The sequence below is a fragment of the Procambarus clarkii genome, chromosome 81, assembly GCF_040958095.1.
Source record: "Procambarus clarkii isolate CNS0578487 chromosome 81, FALCON_Pclarkii_2.0, whole genome shotgun sequence".
Lineage (NCBI taxonomy): Eukaryota > Metazoa > Arthropoda > Malacostraca > Decapoda > Cambaridae > Procambarus > Procambarus clarkii.
This window is the reverse complement of record NC_091230.1, coordinates 21,670,652-21,693,261: the sequence shown is the minus strand read 5'-3', so window position 1 is coordinate 21,693,261 and position 22,610 is coordinate 21,670,652. Positions and strand designations below refer to the sequence as shown.

General features: G+C 47.0%; 1 protein-coding gene across 1 annotated transcript in view; it reads left to right on the top strand.

Moving 5' to 3' along the window:
* Positions 1–19,685, top strand: part of Cht7 (chitinase 7) — a 97,106-nt gene extending 77,421 nt beyond the window's left edge. Inside the window, exons 5-19 of the mRNA XM_069315336.1 lie at positions 465–702; positions 2,247–2,426; positions 4,232–4,355; positions 5,388–5,528; positions 6,802–6,970; positions 8,650–8,888; positions 9,700–9,890; positions 10,263–10,498; positions 11,169–11,315; positions 11,944–12,092; positions 14,147–14,294; positions 15,176–15,361; positions 15,524–15,646; positions 16,059–16,263; positions 17,114–19,685. Of these exons, the coding sequence (XP_069171437.1) occupies positions 465–702; positions 2,247–2,426; positions 4,232–4,355; positions 5,388–5,528; positions 6,802–6,970; positions 8,650–8,888; positions 9,700–9,890; positions 10,263–10,498; positions 11,169–11,315; positions 11,944–12,092; positions 14,147–14,294; positions 15,176–15,361; positions 15,524–15,646; positions 16,059–16,263; positions 17,114–17,325 (2,688 nt within the window). The 3' untranslated portion in view covers positions 17,326–19,685. The remainder of the gene's footprint in view (positions 1–464; positions 703–2,246; positions 2,427–4,231; positions 4,356–5,387; positions 5,529–6,801; positions 6,971–8,649; positions 8,889–9,699; positions 9,891–10,262; positions 10,499–11,168; positions 11,316–11,943; positions 12,093–14,146; positions 14,295–15,175; positions 15,362–15,523; positions 15,647–16,058; positions 16,264–17,113) is intronic.
* Positions 19,686–22,610: the final 2,925 nt, after the last annotated feature.

The window sequence follows — 22,610 nt, the reverse complement described above, 5'->3', positions numbered from 1 at the left end:
GACACCTGGAGCCTCTTCACAGGTGATTTAACCATCTACACGTAACTATTACCATCACCACGTCGATCCATCCCCCCCCCCACACACATACACGCACACGGTTGACAGTTAAGAGGCGGGACCAAAGAGCCTAAGTTCAGCCCCCGCAAGCACAACTAGGTGAGAACACCTTGTTCAACTGCCCCTCCGCCACCCAATCACCATCAACAACTATTACTGCCGAAAACACCACTCTCCTCCCCCCCCCGCCACAGATGGTACACTGCACCACCTCCACTACCACCCCCCCCCACAGATGGTACACTGCACCACCTCCACTACCACTCTCCCCCACAGATGGTACACTTCACCACCTCAACTACCACTCTCCCCCACAGATGGTACACTGCACCACCTCCACTACCACTCTCCCCCACAGATGGTACACTGCACCACCTCCACTACAACCCTCCTCTCCCCCACAGATGGTGTGCTACTACACCAACTGGTCGCAGTACAGACCCAAAGTGGCCAAGTTCATGCCCGAGCACATCGACCCCTTCCTCTGCTCCCACATCATCTACGCCTTCGGCTGGATGAAGAAGGGTCGTCTCTCTTCCTTTGAGTCCAACGACGAGTCCAAGGATGGCAAGACAGGTTTCTACGAGCAGGTGATCGGGCTCAAGGCGCAGAACCCCAAGCTCAAGGTTCTCCTGGCCCTAGGTGAGTGTTCAGGGCTATTGCAAGGCACCTACGTTGAGAGAGAGAGAGAGAGAGAGAGAGAGAGAGAGAGAGAGAGAGAGAGAGAGAGAGAGAGAGAGAGAGAGAGAGAGAGAGAGAGACAGAGAGAGAGAACCAGATATACGAGGATCCCCCTTTCTACTACTGTTGTCCTTCCTCTTATTGTTACTGCTGGCGGCTACAGAGGCGGGGTCCAAGAGTTAACGCCCTATCCTGTAAGCACAAATAGGTGAGTACAACGTTGTGTGACGGCTTTCTTCACCTGGAGAGGTGCGGGGGGGGAGGGGGGGAGGGGGACTCACAAATAAAATGGAGAGATACTGTGTGGTATGTGGAACATTATATTGCCTTGAGACCCAATTGTGACCTTATTAAGCATGCCTGTATCTCTCTCTCTCTCTCTCTCTCTCTCTCTCTCTCTCTCTCTCTCTCTCTCTCTCTCTCTCTCTCTCTCTCTCTCTCTCTCTCTCTCTCTCTGTCTCTCTCTCTCTCTCTGTCTCTCTCTCTCTCTCTGTCTCTCTCTCTCTGTCTCTCTCTCTGTCTCTGTCTCTCTCTCTCTCTCTCTCTCTCTCTCTCTCTCTCTCTCTCTCTCTCTCTCTCTCTCTCTCTCTCTCTCTCTCTCTCTCTCTCTCTGTCTCTCTCTCTCTCTCTCTCTCTGTCTCTCTCTCTCTCTCTCTCTCTGTCTCTCTCTCTCTGTCTCTCTCTCTGTCTCTCTCTCTCTCTCTCTCTCTCTCTCTCTCTCTCTCTCTCTCTCTCTCTCTCTCTCTCTCTCTCTCTCTCTCTCTCTCTCTCTCTCTCTCTCTCTCTCTCTCTCTCTCTCTCTCTCTCTCTCTCTCCCCGCAATATATAGTGTGGGAAAATGTATGGTATTTACCGCGGGTCGCATTGAAATCACAATGGCGGGATATATCAATGAAAATCATTTTGAGGCAATGGAGTGACCTTTTAGTATGGTATTTACACCAAAAGATGTGTTCCGCGTCTCTGTGTATTCACACCGAGAGTTTACTTGAAGCATGTATTGTATACACGACTACATTATACATGTTGGTTGAGCAGTAAACTGTGGTGGCCTGAATAACCTCCTCCCGCGGTTAATAAGCTTTCATCCCACTTGGGCTGGACGGTAGAGCGACGGTCTCGCTTCATGCAGGTCGGTGTTCAATCCCCGACCGTCCAAGAGGTTGGGCACCATTCCCTTCCCCTCGTCCCATCCCCAACCTTTATCCTGACCTCCTTCCAAGTGCTATATAGTCGTAATGGCTTGGCGCTTTCCCTTGATATTTCCTTCCTTTCTTCCCCATACCAAAGAATCATTTTCTCATGGCATGCAAACTGTATATGTAACTTCTTGTTCGTCTGCCTAGGCACCTTCTTTTGTCCTGTGTATTCTCCCACACCCATCATCCTCCCTACCACCCCTCCTCTAAGACACCTTCTTATACCCGCCCTCTCTCTCCACCTCTCCCTTCATCCCCCTGCTCCAGGAACCTTGAGGCTCTTGTAACACTTGTACTCTGCTGCAGGTGGCTGGTCGTTCGGCACCAAGAAGTTCAAGGACATGTCAGCGACGCGGTACACACGTCAGACCTTCATCTACAGCGCCGTCCCCTTCTTGAGGAAGCACCAGTTTGATGGTCTGGACCTCGACTGGGAGTACCCCAAGGGACGAGACGACAAGGCCAACTTCGTCCTCCTCCTCAAGGGTGAGTTGCAGGAGAGAGGGAAGTGTGACTTGAAGGGTGAGTTATACAGTGTCAAGGGTGAGCTGCGGGAGGGAGGGAAGTGGGACTTGAAGGGTGAGTTATACAGTCTCAAGGGTGAGCTGAGAGAGGAATTGAGACAGCGAGGGTGAACTGTACCCATGGAAGACAGCCTTCCTGTAACCAGAGCAACGCCTGCCGCACCTCCCATTAATCAGCTGTATTTTGAATTTAATAAATTTTCCTTTTATAACTTTCCACAAAGTCGCCTCGTGGGAGAGGAAATTGTCAGGGAATGAAAAAAATCTCACAGAAATAACGAGCTAAAAGTAATAAACCAATATATATATATAAGTTGACCAGACCACACACTAGAAATTGAAGGGACGACGACGTTTCGGTCCGTCCTGGACCATTCTCAAGTCGATTGTGAGAATCGACTTGAGAATGGTCCAGGACGGACCGAAACGTCGTCGTCCCTTCAATTTCTAGTGTGTGGTCTGGTCAACATACTTCAGCCACGTTATTGTGACTCATCGCCTGCATATATATATATAACATCTGGAAGGGGCACCAGGACAGAATAGGAGCTGGGACAGGAGGATGGATGGAAGGACCGCCGCCTAGCCAGTCTAAACACATTTGACAACCTCACCTAACCCCACAACAACAAAGAGTTCATTTAATAATAAACCATTATTATACAGCACAAACTATTGTTCATTATAAAACTAACGTGCCTTTATAAAACTGTCGTTCAGAGGACTATGAACTACGTGTCGTCGAGAGGACTTTGAACGACGTGTCGTCGAGAGGACTTTGAACGACGTGTCGTCGAGAGGACTTTGAACGACGTGTCGTCGAGAGGACTCTGAACGACGTGTCGTCGAGAGGACTCTGAACGACGTGTCGTCGAGAGGACTCTGAACGACGTGTCGTCGAGAGGACTCTGAACGACGTGTCGTCGAGAGGACTCTGAACGACGTGTCGTCGAGAGGACCCTGAACGACGTGTCGTTCAGAGGACTCTGAACGCCCCGGTGTCGTGCCGCTTCCGGTGTTAGTCAGGCGGCATCTTAAGCTGGAGTGACATTAAGAAATTACTTATAACTGTACCACAAGGACAGTCGCCCCATTAGACTAAAGAAAAATTCAATATATTTAAATGATATGCGTCCCAATACCGCCTGAGGGCGATGACGTAGCATCTTGGCAAGATGTTGATTGGTTCATCTCTCGGTGACGTCATTTCCGTGCTTGGTTGGGTGATGACGAAGCATCCCAGTAAAGTGTTGATTGGTTGACCTCTCGACAACGTCACTTCCGTTTGCGTTAAATGTATCATGACTGCGTCTAATGCAACGGATTTGAGATTAGTGTCTCTACCAGCGTCCCCTGGTGTTAACGTCTGCTTAATGGCCATCTATATATATATATATATATATATATATATATATATATATATATATATATATATATATATATATATATATGTATATATATATGTATATATATATATATATATATATATATATATATATATATATATATATATATATATATATATAACAAAACAAAAAATGATCTTATTTTGGTTAGGATAGGGTAGCATAGAATAGGATATGGTAAGATAGGATAAGGTGGGATAGGGTAGGATAGGATGGGTGAGGTTAGGCTTCCTGAAAAAAGTAGCGATGACACAGATAAGTGAAACTTTTCTCATGTCATTAGACCCCTAATCCATTCAAACCCAAACATAAACAACAACAGCTGATGCATGTCAACACTAACACGTGGTCTCTCCAACAGAACTCTTCGAGGCGTTTGAAGCAGAGGGCAAGGAGACGGGCCAGCCGCGTCTCCTGCTGACTGCTGCAGTACCCGTCGGCCCTGACAACATCCGCGGTGGCTACGACGTACCCGTCGTCTCCAGGTAGGCAGTTAGGTCGTCCCTTCGACCTTCCCACCAGGTCAGAGGTCATCTCAAAGCATAGTTATTTTTTTATAGTGATATATCCAACCCTTTCGTTTTCCTTCCGTCCTTCAAGACGCTGCAGACACTCTCAAGTCAAAGCTAATTCCAAGACATCTCACGTTTTCTAAGGATGTACATTTTGTTTAGATGAGCACCTGAGCTCAGAGACTTACACCTGTATTCTCTTCTTGATATTCTACAGTCCACCTCTTTCCAGCCTTTCCAGCACCAGCAATAGCTCTTTCCAAAGTACTTTCTTGCCCATTTAGAGCTGTTTCCAGCCTTCCCTGCCCATTTAGAGCTGTTTCCAGCCTTCCCTGCCCATTTAGAGCTGTTTCCAGCTTTCCCTGCCTATTTAGAGCTGTTTCTAGCCTTCCCTGCCCATTTAGAGCTGTTTCTAGCCTTTCCTACCCATCTAGAGCTGTTTCCAGCCTTCCCTGCCCATTTAGAGCTGTTTCCAGCTTTCCCTGCCCATTTAGAGCTGTTTCTAGCCTTCCCTGCCCATTTAGAGCTGTTTCTAGCCTTCCCTGCCCATTTAGAGCTGTTTCCAGCTTTCCCTGCCCATTTAGAGCTGTTTCTAGCCTTCCCTGCCCATTTAGAGCTGTTTCCAGCCTTCCCTGCCCATTTAGAGCTGTTTCTAGCCTTCCCTGCCCATTTAGAGCTGTTTCCAGCTTTCCCTGCCCATTTAGAGCTGTTTCCAGCTTTCCCTGCCCATTTAGAGCTGTTTCTAGCCTTCCCTGCCCATTTAGAGCTGTTTCCAGCTTTCCCTGCCCATTTAGAGCTGTTTCCAGCCTTCCCTGCCCATTTAGAGCTGTTTCCAGCCTTCCCTGACCATTTAGAGCTGTTTCTAGCCTTTCCTACCCATCTAGAGCTGTTTCCAACCATCCCCCACCCACCTGCAGCTCTTCCTAATATGACATTACAGTCTCCTCCCACCTCCCTCGCCCCCCCCCCCCTACAAGTCTCCTCATCACCTCCGCCCACCAACAGGTACCTGGACTTCATCAACGTGATGGCCTACGACTTCCACGGCAAGTGGGAGAACACCGTGGGCCACAACGCCCCGCTCTACGCCCCGTCCGACGACTCCGAGTGGAGGAAGCAGCTCTCCGTCGACCACGCCTCCAACCTGTCAGTACCTCCTTCACTGTTAGATCACCATTTGTTTTCCTTATTGGTCGATACAGCGATGGCCTTACTATACGTGAGGTCATCGGTCAATCGCCAATGGTCTATTAGTTGGGTTCTGCTTCGTTACTCTTTCCTCATATCCCAGGTCCTTGTCCTCATATCTCGGTTTCTTGTCCTCATATCCCAGCTACTTTTCCTCATATCCCAGCTCGTTGTCCTCATATCCCAGCTCATTGTCCTCGTATCCCAGCTTCTTGTCCACATATCCCGGCTTCTTGTCCTCATATCCCAACTTTTTGTCCTCATATCCCGGCGCCTTGTCCTCGTATCCCAGCTTCTTGCCCACATATCCCAGCTCCTTGTCTTTATATCCCAGCTACTTTTTCTCATATCCCAGCTCCTTGTCCACATATCCCGGCTTCTTGTCCTCATATCCCAGCTCCTTGTCTTCATATCCCAGCTCCTTGTCTTTATATCCCAGCTCCTTTTCCTCATATCCCAGCTCCTTGTCTTCATATCCCAGCTCCTTGTCTTTATATCCCAGCTCCTTATCCTCATATCCCAGCTCCTTTTTCTCATATCCCAGCTTCTTGTCCTCATATCTCGGCTCCTTGTCTTCATATCCCAGCTTCTTGTCCTCATATCCCAGCTTCTTGTCCTCATATCCCAGTTCCTTGTCTTCATATCCCAGCTCCTTGCCCACATATCCCAGCTCCTTGTCCTCATATCCCAGCTCCTTGCCCACATATCCCAGCTCCTTGCCCACATATCCCAGCTCCTTGCCCACATATCCCAGCTCCTTGCCCACATATCCCAGCTCCTTGTCCTCATATCCCAGCTCCTTGCCCACATATCCCAGCTCCTTGCCCACATATCCCAGCTCCTTGTCCACATATCCCAGCTCCTTGTGCGATATACTGACTTAGCAATTCCTCCTTATAATTACTAATTATAAGCATAATGTATAATGTATAATGCAAGTGTTACGTCCTGTGTAATTATTTAGCAATACACCGAGTCACTTCTGTATGTTTGTGGTGTTTGATATACAGTACAGAGAGCTGTTGTATGATGACTTTTGCCACTGTATTCATACCCATAGCTGTTGTACCAGTACTTTAGCACAGCCCAGTTCACCCCCCACACCCCCAGTTCACCCCCACAGCCCTGTTCACCCCCACACCCCCAGTTCACCCCCCACACCCCCAGTTCACCCCCCACAGCCCTGTTCACCCCCACACCCCAGTTCACCTCGTGTCTCTGTGTGCCACAGGTGGGTCAAGCTAGGAGCGCCCAAGGAGAAGTTGATCATCGGGATGCCCACCTACGGGCGGACCTTCACGCTCTCTGACCCCGCCCGCAACGCCGTCAACTCCCCGGCAAGCGGTGGCGGCGAGGCCGGCAAGTACACCAACGAGGGCGGCTTTATGGCTTACTATGAGGTGAGTGGATGGGTAGAGGTGGTAATGTGGGGGGGGGGGGAAGCATGGGGGTCCTGGGTCTGGGGTAGGGGGGAGCCTGGGGTCCTGGGTCTGGGGTAGGGGGGGAGCCTGGGGTCCTGGGTCTGGGGAGGGGGGGGAGCCTGGGGTCCTGGGTCTGGGGGGGGAGCCTGGGGTCCTGGGTCTGGGAGGGGGGAGGGGGGTTGGTGTCAGGCTTAAAGCATATATAAAGTCTCAGTATACATACACTGACAGTTACAACCCCGCTCCTGTGCCAGGTAAGACCACTACGGGCTCACCATAGGCGGTGCTACTTTGAAACTTTTGTTCTAAGTAGCTGAATCTAAAACAACAACAACAACATACACTGAGAAGCGAGGTGTAGCTCTTAGTGTATATGCTGTATATAGGAAAAAAAAAGTACAGTTTCAGGCTTCAAACCCAAGTACAAAACTTGGCTGATACTGTATCTTAAATGTTATTTTGTACTACTGACATGACGCGAGAACAGGCTACACAATATTATCAGTAAGTATTAACAAAAATAATTATAAATGCTTAAAAGAATACAGAAGGAAATCGCCATGATATATCCATGAGAAAATCAGTGGGGCAGGAAGGGGATCGAACCATCATCCTGGGTAAGACCAGACGCGCGCCATACCCGCTAGGCCACGACCAGATACCCTGCGGAGTCCACTAGGAAGTCCAGACTTCCTAGTGGACTCCGTCCCAGGTTTAATAACCTTTAGCATGTACTCATCTAGTTGGTGACTACATGGCTACTCACGACAGAACATGTCGTGTCTTACGGGTACTGGTGTTACCCGGGACGCTGGTTCGATGTCCTTCCTGCTCCAATGATTTTCTCAAGCGAATTAATATAATCTAATTATAATAAAAGTAATAAATATTACAGTTCTAATAATAGAAATGTTTGTTGTAGTGACAGAGGGGGTCCATGTTTACACTCAAGTGGTGTAAACATTGCTGCTGAAAATGACAATAACAGTGATTAACTCCATTCTGGTACTGACACGACCAGGTGAACAGACCACCATTATTTCCTCCGTTATCACACCCCCCCTTACCCACTCCCTACCCATCTACCTCCCCATTATTTTCCTTTCCCCTTCCTCCCCTTCCCCCATTATTCTCTCTCCGATGAACGCTTTTAATGCCCCCCCCCTTCCTTGCCCCTTGTGTTATTTACCTGAGGGTCACGATATATCTAGTGGCCTCGTCGAGACTGGGAGCCGACGGCTTGTCAAATGTTCCCATAGTTGCCAAGGATTTTTTCCAATTTCATTTTGAACTGAAGTAATTTATGGCCTTTGCGGGTAGGCCGTTTTATGGGATTATAAGCGTGTGAGTGGCAATGGATCATCAGTATTCTGTCCTGCATTGTGGCTTGTTGAGCTTGAAGCTGTTGCCCCTTGTATGTGTTACTTTTGACCATTTAAAACCGTGGTCACTTTTGGTTTTATATCCTCCAACATATTCAATATTTTAAAGGTCTCGATGAGATCAGCCCAGTCATGTCAGGTTTGCAGTGTTGTTAGTCGTGTGGCTCTCACCAGTTCCTGGTGCGAGGTCTCCGGGCTGGGATTCAGTAGAGCAGAAGGGGCCGCACCGGAGACATGTGCAGTTGAATAATAACGTTCCTTCGTATCCTTGCACAGGTGTGCGAGCACCTGCAGACCGGAGGGGAGTACGTGTGGCACGAGGAGATGCAGGTGCCGTACATGGTGAAGGACAACCTCTGGGTGGGCTTCGACGACGAGCGGGCCATCCGGAATAAGATGCAGTGGATTAAGAAGAACGGCTTCGGGGGCGCCATGGTCTGGACCATTGACATGGATGACTTCACCGGATCCATATGTGGGGAGGGGGTCAAGTACCCCCTTATGGGTATCATGAGGTAGGTGTTTATGAGGGAGGTCAAATGTTCCCCCTCATGTGAGTTGAGGGGCTCAGGAATGACAATAATACTAGAGTATATATGTGAATGGTTACTGGAAGCGTAAGTGTCTTACCACTATGATGGTCGCTGACGTCCCTCTAACATGTCGTCCCTCACACCATCCATTTCATTCCTCCAGTTTGGTTTCCTCGAAACCAAACGTATTTCTAATCTTCCTATCTAAAAATCTTCTCTTTCTACTACTTATTATTATTGGTATTCCATTTTAAAATGAGTCCTTCTTCCACTTTGTTGTCTCTGTTCCAACTCCCACTCTTTCTAATAATTTATCTTTTTCTAACACCCACACCCTCTACCATTCTAACACTGACTACCATTCTAGCACCCTCTACCATTCTAACACCGACTACCATTCTAGCACCCACTACCATTCTAACACCCTCTACCATTCTAACACCCACACTCTCTACCATTCTAACACCCTCTACCATTCTAACACCCACACTCTCTACCATTCTAGCACCCACTACCATTCTAACACCCACACTCTACCATTCTAGCACCCTCTACCATTCTAACACCCTCTACCATTCTAACACCCTCTACCATTCTAACACCCTCAACCATTCTAACACCCACACTCTCCACCATTCTAACACCCTCTACCTTATTTCCTCTCTACCACCCATTCCCAAATGTAACACCAATTCCCATGAAATAAATCAAATCATAAAGACCTGCAGGAGATAAAACATGTGTTGGAGTTTAAGTACACAAGCTGACGTGTGTGTGTGTGTGGCGTCGACAGAGAGGAGATGATGGGTGTCCCGCGCGGCGGCCGGGACGTGGACTGGGCGGCGGTGACCCGCGTCTCCATAGCCACCAGGACCACGCTGCCGCCCCCCATCGCCATCGACCCTATGGCGCTCATCAAGAACACCCTGGCCAGGCAGACCATCGAGGCCTCTCCCAGGATCGACATCATTCCCTCCACCCCAAGTGAGTTGGTCTTGAGGTTGTTTTGTGTTCCGAGGGGTTCCGTTCCGGCTGATATATGGTCATGACAGTTTTACATTAGTTATCCTGATGTTTTGGAAGTTTTCTATCTCGGCCCTGATGTTTAGAATAGTTTTCTATATCGGCCCTGATGTTTAGAATCGTTTCTATATCGGCCCTGATGTTTAGAACCGTTTCTATATCAGGTCTGATGTTTAGAATCATTTTCGATCCAGTCCTCTTTTTTTTTAATGGTTAATCGTAATCTTTTAGCTGTTGCTGATATTCACGTGTCCGTGTTTGTCCTCTATGTATTATAAGATACTTCGCTCCACACACACACACACACTAACCGCCCTCCGCGTCGACCCACAGGAGACGCCCCCAAAGTCCTCTGCTACTACACGTCCTGGGCAGTGAAGCGGCCTGGCGCGGGAAGATTCGAACCTGAGAACATTGATCCATTCCTGTGTACTCACGTCATCTACGCCTTCGCTGGGATGGAGGACTACCGCCTGGCTCCTGGGGATCCCACAGACCTCGGCGACGGCTTCAAGGAGGGAACATACACCAGGCTGATCAAACTCAAGGAGAAGAATCCCGCCCTTAAGGTATACACGAAGTAGGAAGATTAGTGAAGTGTAAGATCTTGAAGATAAAGATTGGGTTCAGTGTTCTCATGAGGATAAGTGGTCGAGTGGGAGGTCATGTTTGGGGGTCAAGTGTGAGGTTATGTATGGGGTCGAGTGTGAAGTTATGTATGGGGTCAAGTGTGAGGTCATGTATGGGGTCAAGTGTTAGGTCATGTATGTGGGTCAAGTGTGAGGTCATGTATGGGGTCAAGTGTGAGGTCATGTATGGGGTCAAGTGTTAGGTCATGTATGTGGGTCAAGTGTTAGGTCATGTATGGGGTCAAGTGTGAGGTCATGTATGGGGTCAAGTGTGAGGTCATGTATGGGGTCAAGTGTTAGGTCATGTATGTGGGTCAAGTGTGAGATCATGTATGGGGTCAAGTGTGAGGTCATGTATGGGGTCAAGTGTGAGGTCATGTATGGGGTCAAGTGTGAAATCATGTATGGGGTCAAGTATGAGGTCATGCATAGGATCAAGTGTTAGGTCATGATGTTAAGTATAAAGGAAGATTTGTGTAGATCAATAATTCTGTCACATTTATGACAAAGTATAAGATCTGGAGGTCAAGAAGTAGATTATGATAAAGGAGTTTCTTGAGAACCAACATTACACTGGAAGCCTTCCTTGACGCCCGTGTTCTCCTCGCAGGTGATGCTGGCCCTTGGCGGGTGGGCGTTTGGGTCCAAACCCTTCAGGGACCTGGTGTCCAACCAGTTCAGGATGAACGGTTTCGTCTACGACGCTCTCGAGTTCCTCCGTCTGCACGAGTTTGACGGCCTTGACATCGACTGGGAGGTGAGGCTGGGTCCTGACGCCCCTTGTTACCCTCTCCTTGTGTCAACCTTCACACTCAATAGTTTACATCTCTATTATTATTACGACTCTTTCCTATCCCTGGATTGGTCGGTAGAAAGACCTCCTCACTTCTTGCAAGTTAGCGTTCGATTTTCTAAATGGTGGAGCACCGTTCCTTCACTCCGTCCTTATCCTCGCTGCTATCCTCTCCTCACAGCCTTTATATAGTTCTATATACTCAAAATGGCACAGCATCTTCTCTTGATAATTGCCCTTACCTTTTCCTGCCAAAATATAATTCACTTTGGCTCACCACTTGGACTGGACGGTAGAGCGACGGTCTCGCTTCATGCAGGTCGGCGTTCAATCCCCAACCGTTCAAGTGGTTGGGCACCATTCCTTCCCCCCGTCCCATCCCCCAATCCTTATTCTGACATCTTCCAAGTTCTATATAGTCGCAATGGCTTGGCGCTTTCCCCCCTGATATGCCTCCCTCCTCTCCCTCATTTTCTACTCAAACACGGTGAAACCATCCCGCACTCTCCTCTCTACTCCTGCTCAGTCACACAGTAAACACTAGACATTTGCCTCCGCCAAAGAATAACACGACCTCCACCTCTGCCACCAGTACCCTCGAGGCCCCGACGACAAGGCGAACTACGTCAACTTCCTGAAGGAACTCCGCCTGGCCTTCGAAGGAGAAGCCAAATCAACAGGCAACGCCCGGCTGCTGCTCTCCGCCGCCGTCCCTGCGTCCTTTGAGGCACTCGCTGCTGGGTACGTGGACCCTCCTCTATACAGGAGTAGATGCTGCTAACTTTCCATCTGGAGAGAATAAGTGTAGGCGTCTAATGGATACCACTCTACGACTTTGACCAGACCACACACTAGAAGGTGAAGGGTCGACGACGTTTCGGTCCGTCCTGGACCATTCTCAACTCGATTGTACACTTTGTGCGGTCACAATCGACTTGAGAATGGTCCAGGACGGACCGAAACGTCGTCGTCCCTTCACCTTCTAGTGTGTGATCTGGTCAAATTACTTCAGCCACGTTATTGTGACTCATCGCCTGCACTTTACGACTCTTTTGTGCGCGAAGATCTGGCTTAACCCATGCAGATCTTCGAAGATCTAGCTAAACTACAATGAAGTAATTAGGATAATTAACAGGAGGTAGCGGTAAGCCAGTACGACTATGTAGCACTTGGAAGAGATAATCGTGAGTGATGTTGAATAGCTAAAATTGGCTTAAATTTTTTGTTAGATTGTTAAGGATTTTATGTTGAGGACAGAAACAAGTGGTTGTAAAAATCTTCCAAGACTTGCCGAGATATTTCCGAGGTGGGAGTGGGTCGTGTGACGGGAGTTGGCCAAACATTATAGCTGTGGGATACAAGTTAGTAACGATAGCTACATGTTAGAAGTTTGTTAGAAATGGTAGCTATTAGTTGCAAGTGTCTTAGAAAGGGTAATTGGAAGTTACAAGTTAATGAAGGTAGATGCAAATTTCAAGTTGTTTAGAAAAAGTTTACCTGCGTATTACAGATTATACAGAATGGTTATAGGTTACATCTAAGTTGGAAGAATAGTCTCGTGTGCCTTTTGGTTAAAGGGACCATGTTTCTGAACCAGTATTTACCCAGGCTTTCTGATTGTCCAAACCATATATACTGTTAGGCTAGAATGTATTAGCCTAGACTATGAGCTGCAAGACTCGGTTGGGTTATATTAGATTGAGTTTGAGCTGGGTTAGGATAGATCAGGTTAGGTAACTTTTAAGCCCCCGTTAGTGACCCGTCTCGTGTACTATGTAACTTGTGTTTTCCCACTTCTGATTCGGAACTGCGTACCTGTATCACTCAGGAACGAATCACAGATGTATAGATACACTGATGAACATAATTAGACTTCAGCTGTGCTGTATTCAATGAACAAAGCAGAGTAGAGCTGAGGAAATAGTGAGTAAATCAACGGAATCATTTGATACTGTGTACTCAACTAGTTGTGCTTGTGGGGGTTGAGCTTCGGCTTTTCGGTCCCGCCTCTTAACTGTCAACGGTGTGTGTGTGTGTGTGTGTGTGTGTGTGTGTGTGTGTGTGTATTCACCTAGTTGTGTTTGCGGGGGTTGAGCTCTGCTCTTTCGGCCCGCCTCTCAACTGTCAATCAACTGTTTACTAACTACTTTTTTTTCTACACCACACACACACCCCAGGAAGCAGCCCGTGACAGCTGACTAACTCCCAGGTACCTATTAACTGCTAGGTAACAGGGGCATTCAGGGTGAAAGAAACTTTGCCCATTTGTGTCTGACTGGGGGGAATCGAACCCGCGCCACAGAATTACGAGTCCTGCGCGCTATCCACCAGACTACCAGGCCCCCCACCGAGATAATGTACACCCACCGGCAATGTGTGTGTGTGTGTGTGTGTGTGTGTGTGTGTGTGTGTGTGTGTGTGTGTGTGTGTGTGTGTGTGTGTGTGTGTGTGTGTGTGTGTGTGTGTGCGCGTGTGTGCGTGTGTGTGTGTGTGTGTGTACGACGGATATATAATGCAAGGAAAGATAGCAATTAGCATGTCAGTGTGTGGTGAACGAGCTATTACTGATAACAAGAGTAACTAGTAACTACTAATAACTGGTAGCTACTAATGAATAGCTGGCAACAGTTACATAGCCAGTAACTACTAGTAACTGGTAACTACTAAGCAACTATTAACTACTAAGCAACTATTAACTATTAGTGAGTAACTAGCAAGCAGAAGCCAACCAGTAACTAAGAAGTAACTATAAAACAGCGAGTAACTTGGTAATAACTGGCAACTGCATGTTGCAGATACGACGTGCCGGAGATCAGCAAGTTCCTTGACTTCATCAACATCATGTCGTACGACTTCCACGGTCAGTGGGAGAACGTTGTGGGACACAACGCCCCGCTCCTGCCCCTGGAGACAGCCTCCTCCTACCAGAAGAAACTCACTGTCGTAAGTACTCGGTGTTGCCTTAGTTGTGATAACCTAAGAATCAGGAAGCTGAAGGCCTGTATTGGCTTATACGAGGTGGGTTCTATTAGTATTCAAACTCATATGTAAGGAGGCGATGGTCGACAATCGACTTGAGAAGGGTCCAGGACGGACCGAAACGTCGTCGTCCCTTCACCTTCTAGTGTGTGGTCTGGTCATCATGTGTATGAGTTTGAGCGGAGCTGTGGAAATATTTCTAACCCTACGCTTAAATCTGTAGAGTAAAGAGCATGTTAGTTATGTTGCCAGGTAGTTTGTTCCATAGATCAACCAACATGTTTCTGAACCAGTATTTACCCAGGTCCTAAAATGTGACCTTATCCAATGATGGGTCTTTTGGTTATTTTGTTTTTTTGTTGATTGGTATTTATTTCTTGCTTACACTGTTGTTCCAAGTCGAACTTTTTCTAAGAGATTTTTTTTGGTGTGTATAATGTGTCCTTGAACAATTATAGTGCAAATAACTACTATGGAAACATGTACAAAACTTGAACCGTTTGTACCCAACTCAGTCTCTCCTACGACCTAGCATATTGCATATATTCTACGTGTTTGGCTTAAGATATCATGTTTTAGACTTTGCATTTCTTATGACATGTTTAGGAGAAGGTAAGTTAGGTCGTTGCAATTTTTAATGCAGTTTTGAAAGACACTGATACAACACGTGGAACTTTTTCCTTGAACCAATGTGCAAATTTTGTACGTATGTGTGCAGGGGGGGGGGGTGAGGGGGTAGGAGGGGAGGGGATACGAAGGTAAACTCACAGGCTCACATGTTAAAGGTGACCATCATTGTACAGGACCACCCTTGTGTTGACAGGACCACCCTTGTGTTTATACAGGACTACAGCGTGAGAGAGTGGAAGAAGCAGGGGGCACCGGCGCAGAAGATCATGGTCGGGATGCCCACCTACGGCCGTTCCTTCACCCTCCAGAACATGACCAAGTTCGACATCGGGTCAGAGGTCGTCGGGGGCGGCCACGAAGCCCGCTACACCCAAGAAGAAGGCTTCATGGCCTACTACGAGGTTCGAGACTGGTTGTGTTTCAAGGAGGGTGGGAGGGTGTATATGGGTGTAGGTTGGTGTATGAGTCTGTGTGTGTGTGGGTGTGTGTGTGTGTGTGTGTGTGTGTGTGTGTGTGTGGGTGTGGGTGTGATACTAACCAATTCAACGTGGTACTTTCCCCAGGTGTGTGAGTTCCTGTTCGAGGAGAACACAACGTTGGTCTGGGACAACGAGCAGCAGGTGCCCTTCGCTTACCGGGGCGACCAATGGCTTGGCTTCGACGACGAGAGGTCCCTGGCTGTCAAGGTCAGTCTTTAACAACGTCATAACAACATAATTCATGAAAATATAGAAATTCTATTCTCCCATACCCCGACCGTCCAAGTGGTTGGGCCCCATTCCTTTCCCCCGGCCCATCCCAAATCCTAATCCTGACCCCTTCCAAGTGCTATATAGTCGTAATGGCTTGGCGCTTTCCCCCCCCCCCTGATAGTTCAATTCAATATTCTCCCATACTAAGCAGCTCATATTTAGATCCACCCAAACTCATTCATATAGCTTGAAACAATCCAGCGATTGTATGTATCATATTACCTGGAAGATTGTGTTCAAATCACTCTCATATCTCTTATTTTCTGATCATTATCAGTCTAGTTATATTTAGGGACTGTGCATAAGGTTGTGAGTGTATACTAAGTGTGTTGTGTGCCTCCGTCAGGGTGACTGGCTGAAGACGGAGGGGCTCGGGGGAGTGATGGTGTGGAGTGTGGACATGGACGACTTCAGGGGGAACTGTGGCGCCGGCAAGTACCCGCTCCTCAGCACCCTCACCCAGGCTCTCTCCAACTACACCGTCGCCCTCACCTACGAGGGACCCTACGAGAACACTGGCACTCTCGACGGCACCAGTGCCAAGCGTGACCGTAAGTGCCAACACCTGTGTTTGAGTCATATAGATGAACAGTTACTGTTAAAGTTATGTTATGTGTTGCCGATTCATTGCTGGGAACTTTCTCAATACCTGCTTATAGCTGCTGATTTGATTGTCTCATATTAAGACCACGATTCAACAAACATTTACGCATTCTCTTACGAAACATGTATATCTTTTAACAATAATGCCGGTTTGGTGTACATTTATTTGACAGTTAATAGGCTTCGAAACATTACATGCTCGTAGAACTTCGGAGCTCATAAACTGTTTAATGAATGTAAGCAAAGCCGCCATGTTTGAGGAAAGATGTACAGGTTTCGTCAGTAGTTGCGGTGAATGTCTGAAGATTCCTGGCTATGTTTCTTGATGTGTTACACGGCTTGATGGTTTTCGCCTGGATACTCATCCTCGGTACATAGGTCCTGGGTCTCACTCAAGTCTTCAGTCTCTATTTTCCTTAACTCACACTTCCACCACTGTCCCTCACCCACTGTGCTCATCTACCAGTGGCGCATTCTACCTCTTGCTGACCCACTGTCCGAGCCTCTCACCCTCACACCCTCCTGTCCGAGCCTGTCACCCTCACACCTTCCTGTCCGAGCCTGTCACCCTCACACCTTCCTGTCCGAGCCTGTCACCCTCACACCCTCCTGTCCGAGCCTGTCACCCTCACACCCTCCTGTCCGAGCCTCTCACCCTCACACCCTCCTGTCCGAGCCTGTCACCCTCACACCCTCCTGTCCGAGCCTGTCACCCTCACACCTTCCTGTCCGAGCCTGTCACCCTCACACCCTCCTGTCCGAGTCTGTCACCCTGACACCCATCTCTGCCTCTCACAGCCACGGTGATAACCTGCGACGAGGCGGACGGCCACATCAGCTACCACGAGGACAAGGCCGACTGTACCCGATACTTCATGTGTGAAGGGGAGAGGAAGCACCACATGCCCTGCCCCGTCAACCTCGTCTTCAACTCCGCTCAGAACGTCTGCGACTGGCCGGAGAACGTCCCAGGCTGCGAGAACGCCATCCCCAACCCCGCACGACGGTGAACACTAAAACCCGGAAAAAACGCACAAAAAATAATTAGCGCGTTAGAAGACCGTGAGATGCTGGGCGTGCCGGAGGACCTCCCGAGGCTGCCTACGCCGCCCTCAGCGCCTCTACACCACCCCGGAATATTAAACAGAAGAAAGCAAAACATTGTGATTCCCTTCCCGGTGCCAGGAATAGATTATTTTGATAGTATGAGGTAATGATAGAGAACTAATGGGGGAGGGGGGGGGGATTTAACAGGAGAGGATTTAATGGGAAGGGGGGTGGGATTTATCACGAGGGGCGGGTTGATGGGGAAGGATTATGGAGATAATGTTCCTAGAGGTTAATACACAGCCTGGAAAGAGATATGAAGGTGGTGTCGTGGACCAATGGGGATTTCATTGTCACTAGACCATTCTTCTATTAAAATTATTATTCATTTGAAAGAATACTTGACAGGCTTAATGTGTTTAAAACCTGTGTGGGTGCTCGTGGAGGCCCTCAGCCGTGTAGGAGGGCTTGTGGAGGCACTCAGCCGTGTATGAGTGCTTGTGGAGGCACTCAACCGTGTAGGAGTGCTTGTGGAGGCACTCAGCCGTGTATGAGTGCTTGTGGAGGCACTCAACCGTGTAGGAGGGCTTGTGGAGGCACTCAACCGTGTAGGAGTGCTTGTGGAGGCACTCAACCGTGTAGGAGTGCTTGTGGAGGCACTCAGCCGTGTATGAGTGCTTGTGGAGGCACTCAACCGTGTAGGAGGGCTTGTGGAGGCACTCAACCGTGTAGGAGTGCTTGTGGAGGCACTCCATCATGTATGAGTGCTTGTGGAGGCACTCCATCATGTATGAGTGCTTGTGAAGGCACTCCATCATGTATGAGTGCTTGTGAAGGCACTCCATCATGTATGAGTGCGTGTGTGCTATAACCAACCATTAGCCAGTGTTCTTTTCATTTGAATATTACTTTATATCATTTTAATTCAGACTAGGAAATTATATTGTGTTGCCTAAGTCCTGTCATTCATTCATCCCATTTCTGAAAAGAAATCTCATCAAATAATAAGAAATATCTGGCAATATGTTGGTGCCACGAAAATAGGTTCTGAACACAATTTGGGATCACGACAGTAGGCTCTGAACACAATTTGGGATCGCGAAAATAGGCTCTGAACACAATTTGGGATCACCAAAGTAGGTTCTGAACACAATTTGGGATCACGAAAATAGGCTCTGAACACAATTTGGGATCACGAAAATAGGCTCTGAACACAATTTGGGATCACCAAAGTAGGTTCTGAACACAATTTGGGATCATCAAAGTAGGTTCTGAACACAATTTGGGATCACCAAAGTAGGTTCTGAACACAATTTGGGATCACCAAAGTAGGTTCTGAACACAATTTGGGATCACCAAAGTAGGCTCTGAACACAATTTGGGATCACCAAAGTAGGCTCTGAACACAATTTGGGATCACGAAAATAGGCTCTAAACACAAACTGGCGTCACCAAAGTAGGTTCCGGGCACAAATTGACGTCATCAAAGTCGGTTCTGAATACAATTTGGCGTCACCAAAGTAGGCACTGAATACTTATCCTAAATACATACATGTACGTATAAATATATATATATATATATATTATTCAAATTATATTAAACAAAAAAATCCTAATCAAATTTTTATTATTTGAGTTTTCCATAAAATATTTCAGATGTAATTGATATGTGATACAAGTATTAATGACGTTTTCACTCTGTTGCTGCGGTTGTCTCCGCTTTTGTGAAGACTGACGCGCTCGCAAAGGGATCAATGTCTTCATCTTGGGGTTCCAATACTTTAAAAGTTACTGCAGCCTCAAATACGTGATCGTATTATTTATTATAAATGGCGTGTCTTTACGGATTGTATTTACAGCAAATACCCATTTTTTTTTTTCTTACAAGCACATACAAAGTATAATTTTAAAGTTGTGATGCTTTACTAAAATAAAGTGAATTTCTGAAGAATATCAACCTATTCTTCTATGCTTTGCTGAAGACTCTGTGTATATATATATATTTTTCCAATCACATCCTGGCATTGATAACCTATCAGACACTTCCTTCCTGCTCCAATAGATGGCGCTCACCGCTCTTGCTAGGCCAGAGAATTAGTTTATATTCACATAATCAAATAGGGGAAAGAACGGACGCAATTTTTTTTTAGCAGTAAATAGAACAAAACTGAACAGTTTTATCTTTGACGTTCAGTAATGATTGTGTCGAGTGTTGTATAAAGTCGCAGCTCGACCGTTTGTCTCTTCTCTCCTCAGGATAGACTGTAACAATCTGTGACAATGTTTAGTGAGACTGTGAAATAAATGTACATATGGTTTGTAAGCTGGAGTTTCTCTATTGCCATCCTTAGTGAAGAATTGTGTTACAGGTTTCCTTTCAAGAGGCCCAAGACTGTTCTATTTCAGGTGGGGCAAGACTGTTCTATTTCAGGTGGGGCAAGACTGTTCTATTTCAAGAGGCCCAAGACTGTTCTATTTCAGGTGGGGCAAGACTGTTCTTTTTCAGCTGGGGCAAGACTGTTCTTTTTCAGCTGGGGCAAGACTGTTCTTTTTCAGCTGGGGCAAGACTGTTCTTTTTCAGCTGGGGCAAGACTGTTCTATTTCAAGAGGCCCAAGACTGTTAATAGAGAACATTTAGCCTATGGAGGTTAAAAGCCTCCATAAATAGTTTCTTGTTGGGCTTAAATCTTAACAACTGCATGGCTGCGTGACATTATCTTGCTCATCAACCAGCAGGTATACTAACAGTCATCAACATAGTTCAAGATTAAAGCAAACTCGGTGTATGTGTACACCAACAAGCGGTATACACATACACCGAGAAGCAGTATACACCTCTCTGTGTGAATATTCCATGATTCCTAAATTAGTATTATCATAACTAGTTCAGAACATTGGGAGATGAACATATTATTCCTAAACATTGGTGATTTTATTAATGACTGTTAGGTGAACAGAGGCATCAGGTGTGTGGATGTGTGTCTATATACACATAAGTGTATAACACACACACACACCAGATGTAAACCGGCTTCTCCCGGGTCTCTCTTCCCTCTCTTCCAATCTCCCTCTCCCTCATCTCTTTTCCCCTATCCCCCCTCTCTCCACCCCTCTGTCCCTATCTCCCCCGATTGTCCCACCTCTCCACCTTCCTCCCGCACTCTTCTCCACCCGTCTCTCCTTTCCTCGCCCTCACTATCCTCCTCTCCTTATCACCCCCTCCCTCCTCTTCCCCCTATCCACCTTTCTCCCCCAACCCAAATGATTTCACGTTCATAGTTCTAGAGTAATCCATGAACGTGAACGTCATAATCTACGGACAACACATGCCTGATTTTATTTCAGACGCCGTGACACTCACAGGAGGGGGAACTCAAGAAGATGTGGGTACACACAGGTTTGATCAGGAGAGAAATTAGTCGCCAACGCCATAGCCAGAGTTTGAACTATCCGCAAGCAAAGCGTGAGGGACGGTGAAAATATTTAAGAAAAATACATCTCATGACCATCGAAGGAGTTTTTTATTATTATTATTATTTTCTACCACAGACGTGGCCATACATTTACAATGCTAACCAGCATATATATACATTTTCTTCTGTCCTCCATGGACAGGGTTAGAGATGTGTTAAACATATAGTTCAAGGGTTTATTGAACAATCAACCACAGAAGGAGTATAAGGCTTTTATCATATTAATGAGAGTCATGCAAAACTTTAGAAATGGAGTTCTCCACGTGGACAAGGTGGGAAGAGAGAGAGAGAGAGGGGGACATACTGCGGATGTGTGCTAAGAATCTTCCAATCGTGCTATCCTTGCAATAAAAGAACGCAAGGTAGAGGAAACCGGACTTGCAACCGGGGGGGGGGGGGGGAACAGTCAAGACACAGCACAAACTGGAAACAGGGTATAGGAGGGATCGCTTAAAGCATCACAGGAAATGCCAATTACGACAATTTACCAATGACGGAATATCGGCTTCCACGTACAAACTTGACTGGGGAAGAACTGGAGGATCCAGAGCCTTCAGTAGACTAGTTTAGACAGAACTAGGGAATAATGGAAGTAAATGTGTGTTCGTCAATCTGCTCCCCAATATGTGACAAGACTAAGTAAGGAAAGGGCCTTGAAGCACTTACTCCAGACAAAGGACACAGAGCCCGCCTGTTTTGGAGAAAGGACCAAAACAGGCGGGCGCCAGAGATCAGCCTCAAAACCTTCACACTATACACAAGGTGTCGCGCCGTCTAGCAAGTCATAGCACAAGTTTTCAACGTAGAAGAGTCAGAAGACATACTGGTAGCCCAGGATGACAATGTTATCTCGTGGAAGCTGGAGCCGACGCTGACGAGAGAAAGCCACACCATTTGCCACATCAGCAAATGGAGAAACCGTTCCCATCAAGCGCAGAGTGAGGTCCAGGCAGGAAGGAGACCGATGAGGGCAACGACAAAGAGCGTAATGTTATATTAATATACCTCCTTGGAAACGCCTTCATTTTGGTGATGATAAGCTGTGAGAACAATCCCAAGGTGAATTTGAAACGTACGACTTGAGAGGAAGCTTTGAAGGATAAGTGTTAAATTGCATGAAGACCTAGAGAATGCAATCGTTCTAATATATTTTATCACTTTGTGGTGTTATAGCTTTCTCTAGAAAAAATAACAGCTACAACAGAATTATTTGTGGAAAAGGCACGACTGAACACCTTCAGATTCACCAATATGTCATTTGTGCCATGACGCGAGAACCAGGTTGAGAGGAAGAGAGGCAACGACTACACAAAAAAATAAGGCGGAAGTTAATCATGCTCTTGAAGTGCTTACAGGCTCGACTGCTTAGGGAGATGGGACGAAACTCCCCAAGGTGAAGCGCCTCGCGTCCAGGGCTCCCAGATGGGAAGACGACGTACTGACGTCCCTCGTCACAAGGCGGCCCCCTGGAGCGGGGACGCATCACTTAAGCAAAATATATAATCAATAAAATATATAATCAACAGTCAGGTGTTGACAAAGGCCCAGATCGGCCGAAACGTTCATCTCTCTTTCCCATTTCTCTGTGGATTTTCCGCATATAATCAATAATAATAATAATAATCATGCATTTTAACATGTTAAACATATATTTTAACATCGTTAACTGTTTATAATCATTATTAAAAAACACAACGGTGCCACTCAGAGTGCAGCACCAGAGGTGGCGAGTTTCATACACTCTGCCCTTTATCATTGTGATCAAAATGTTCAGC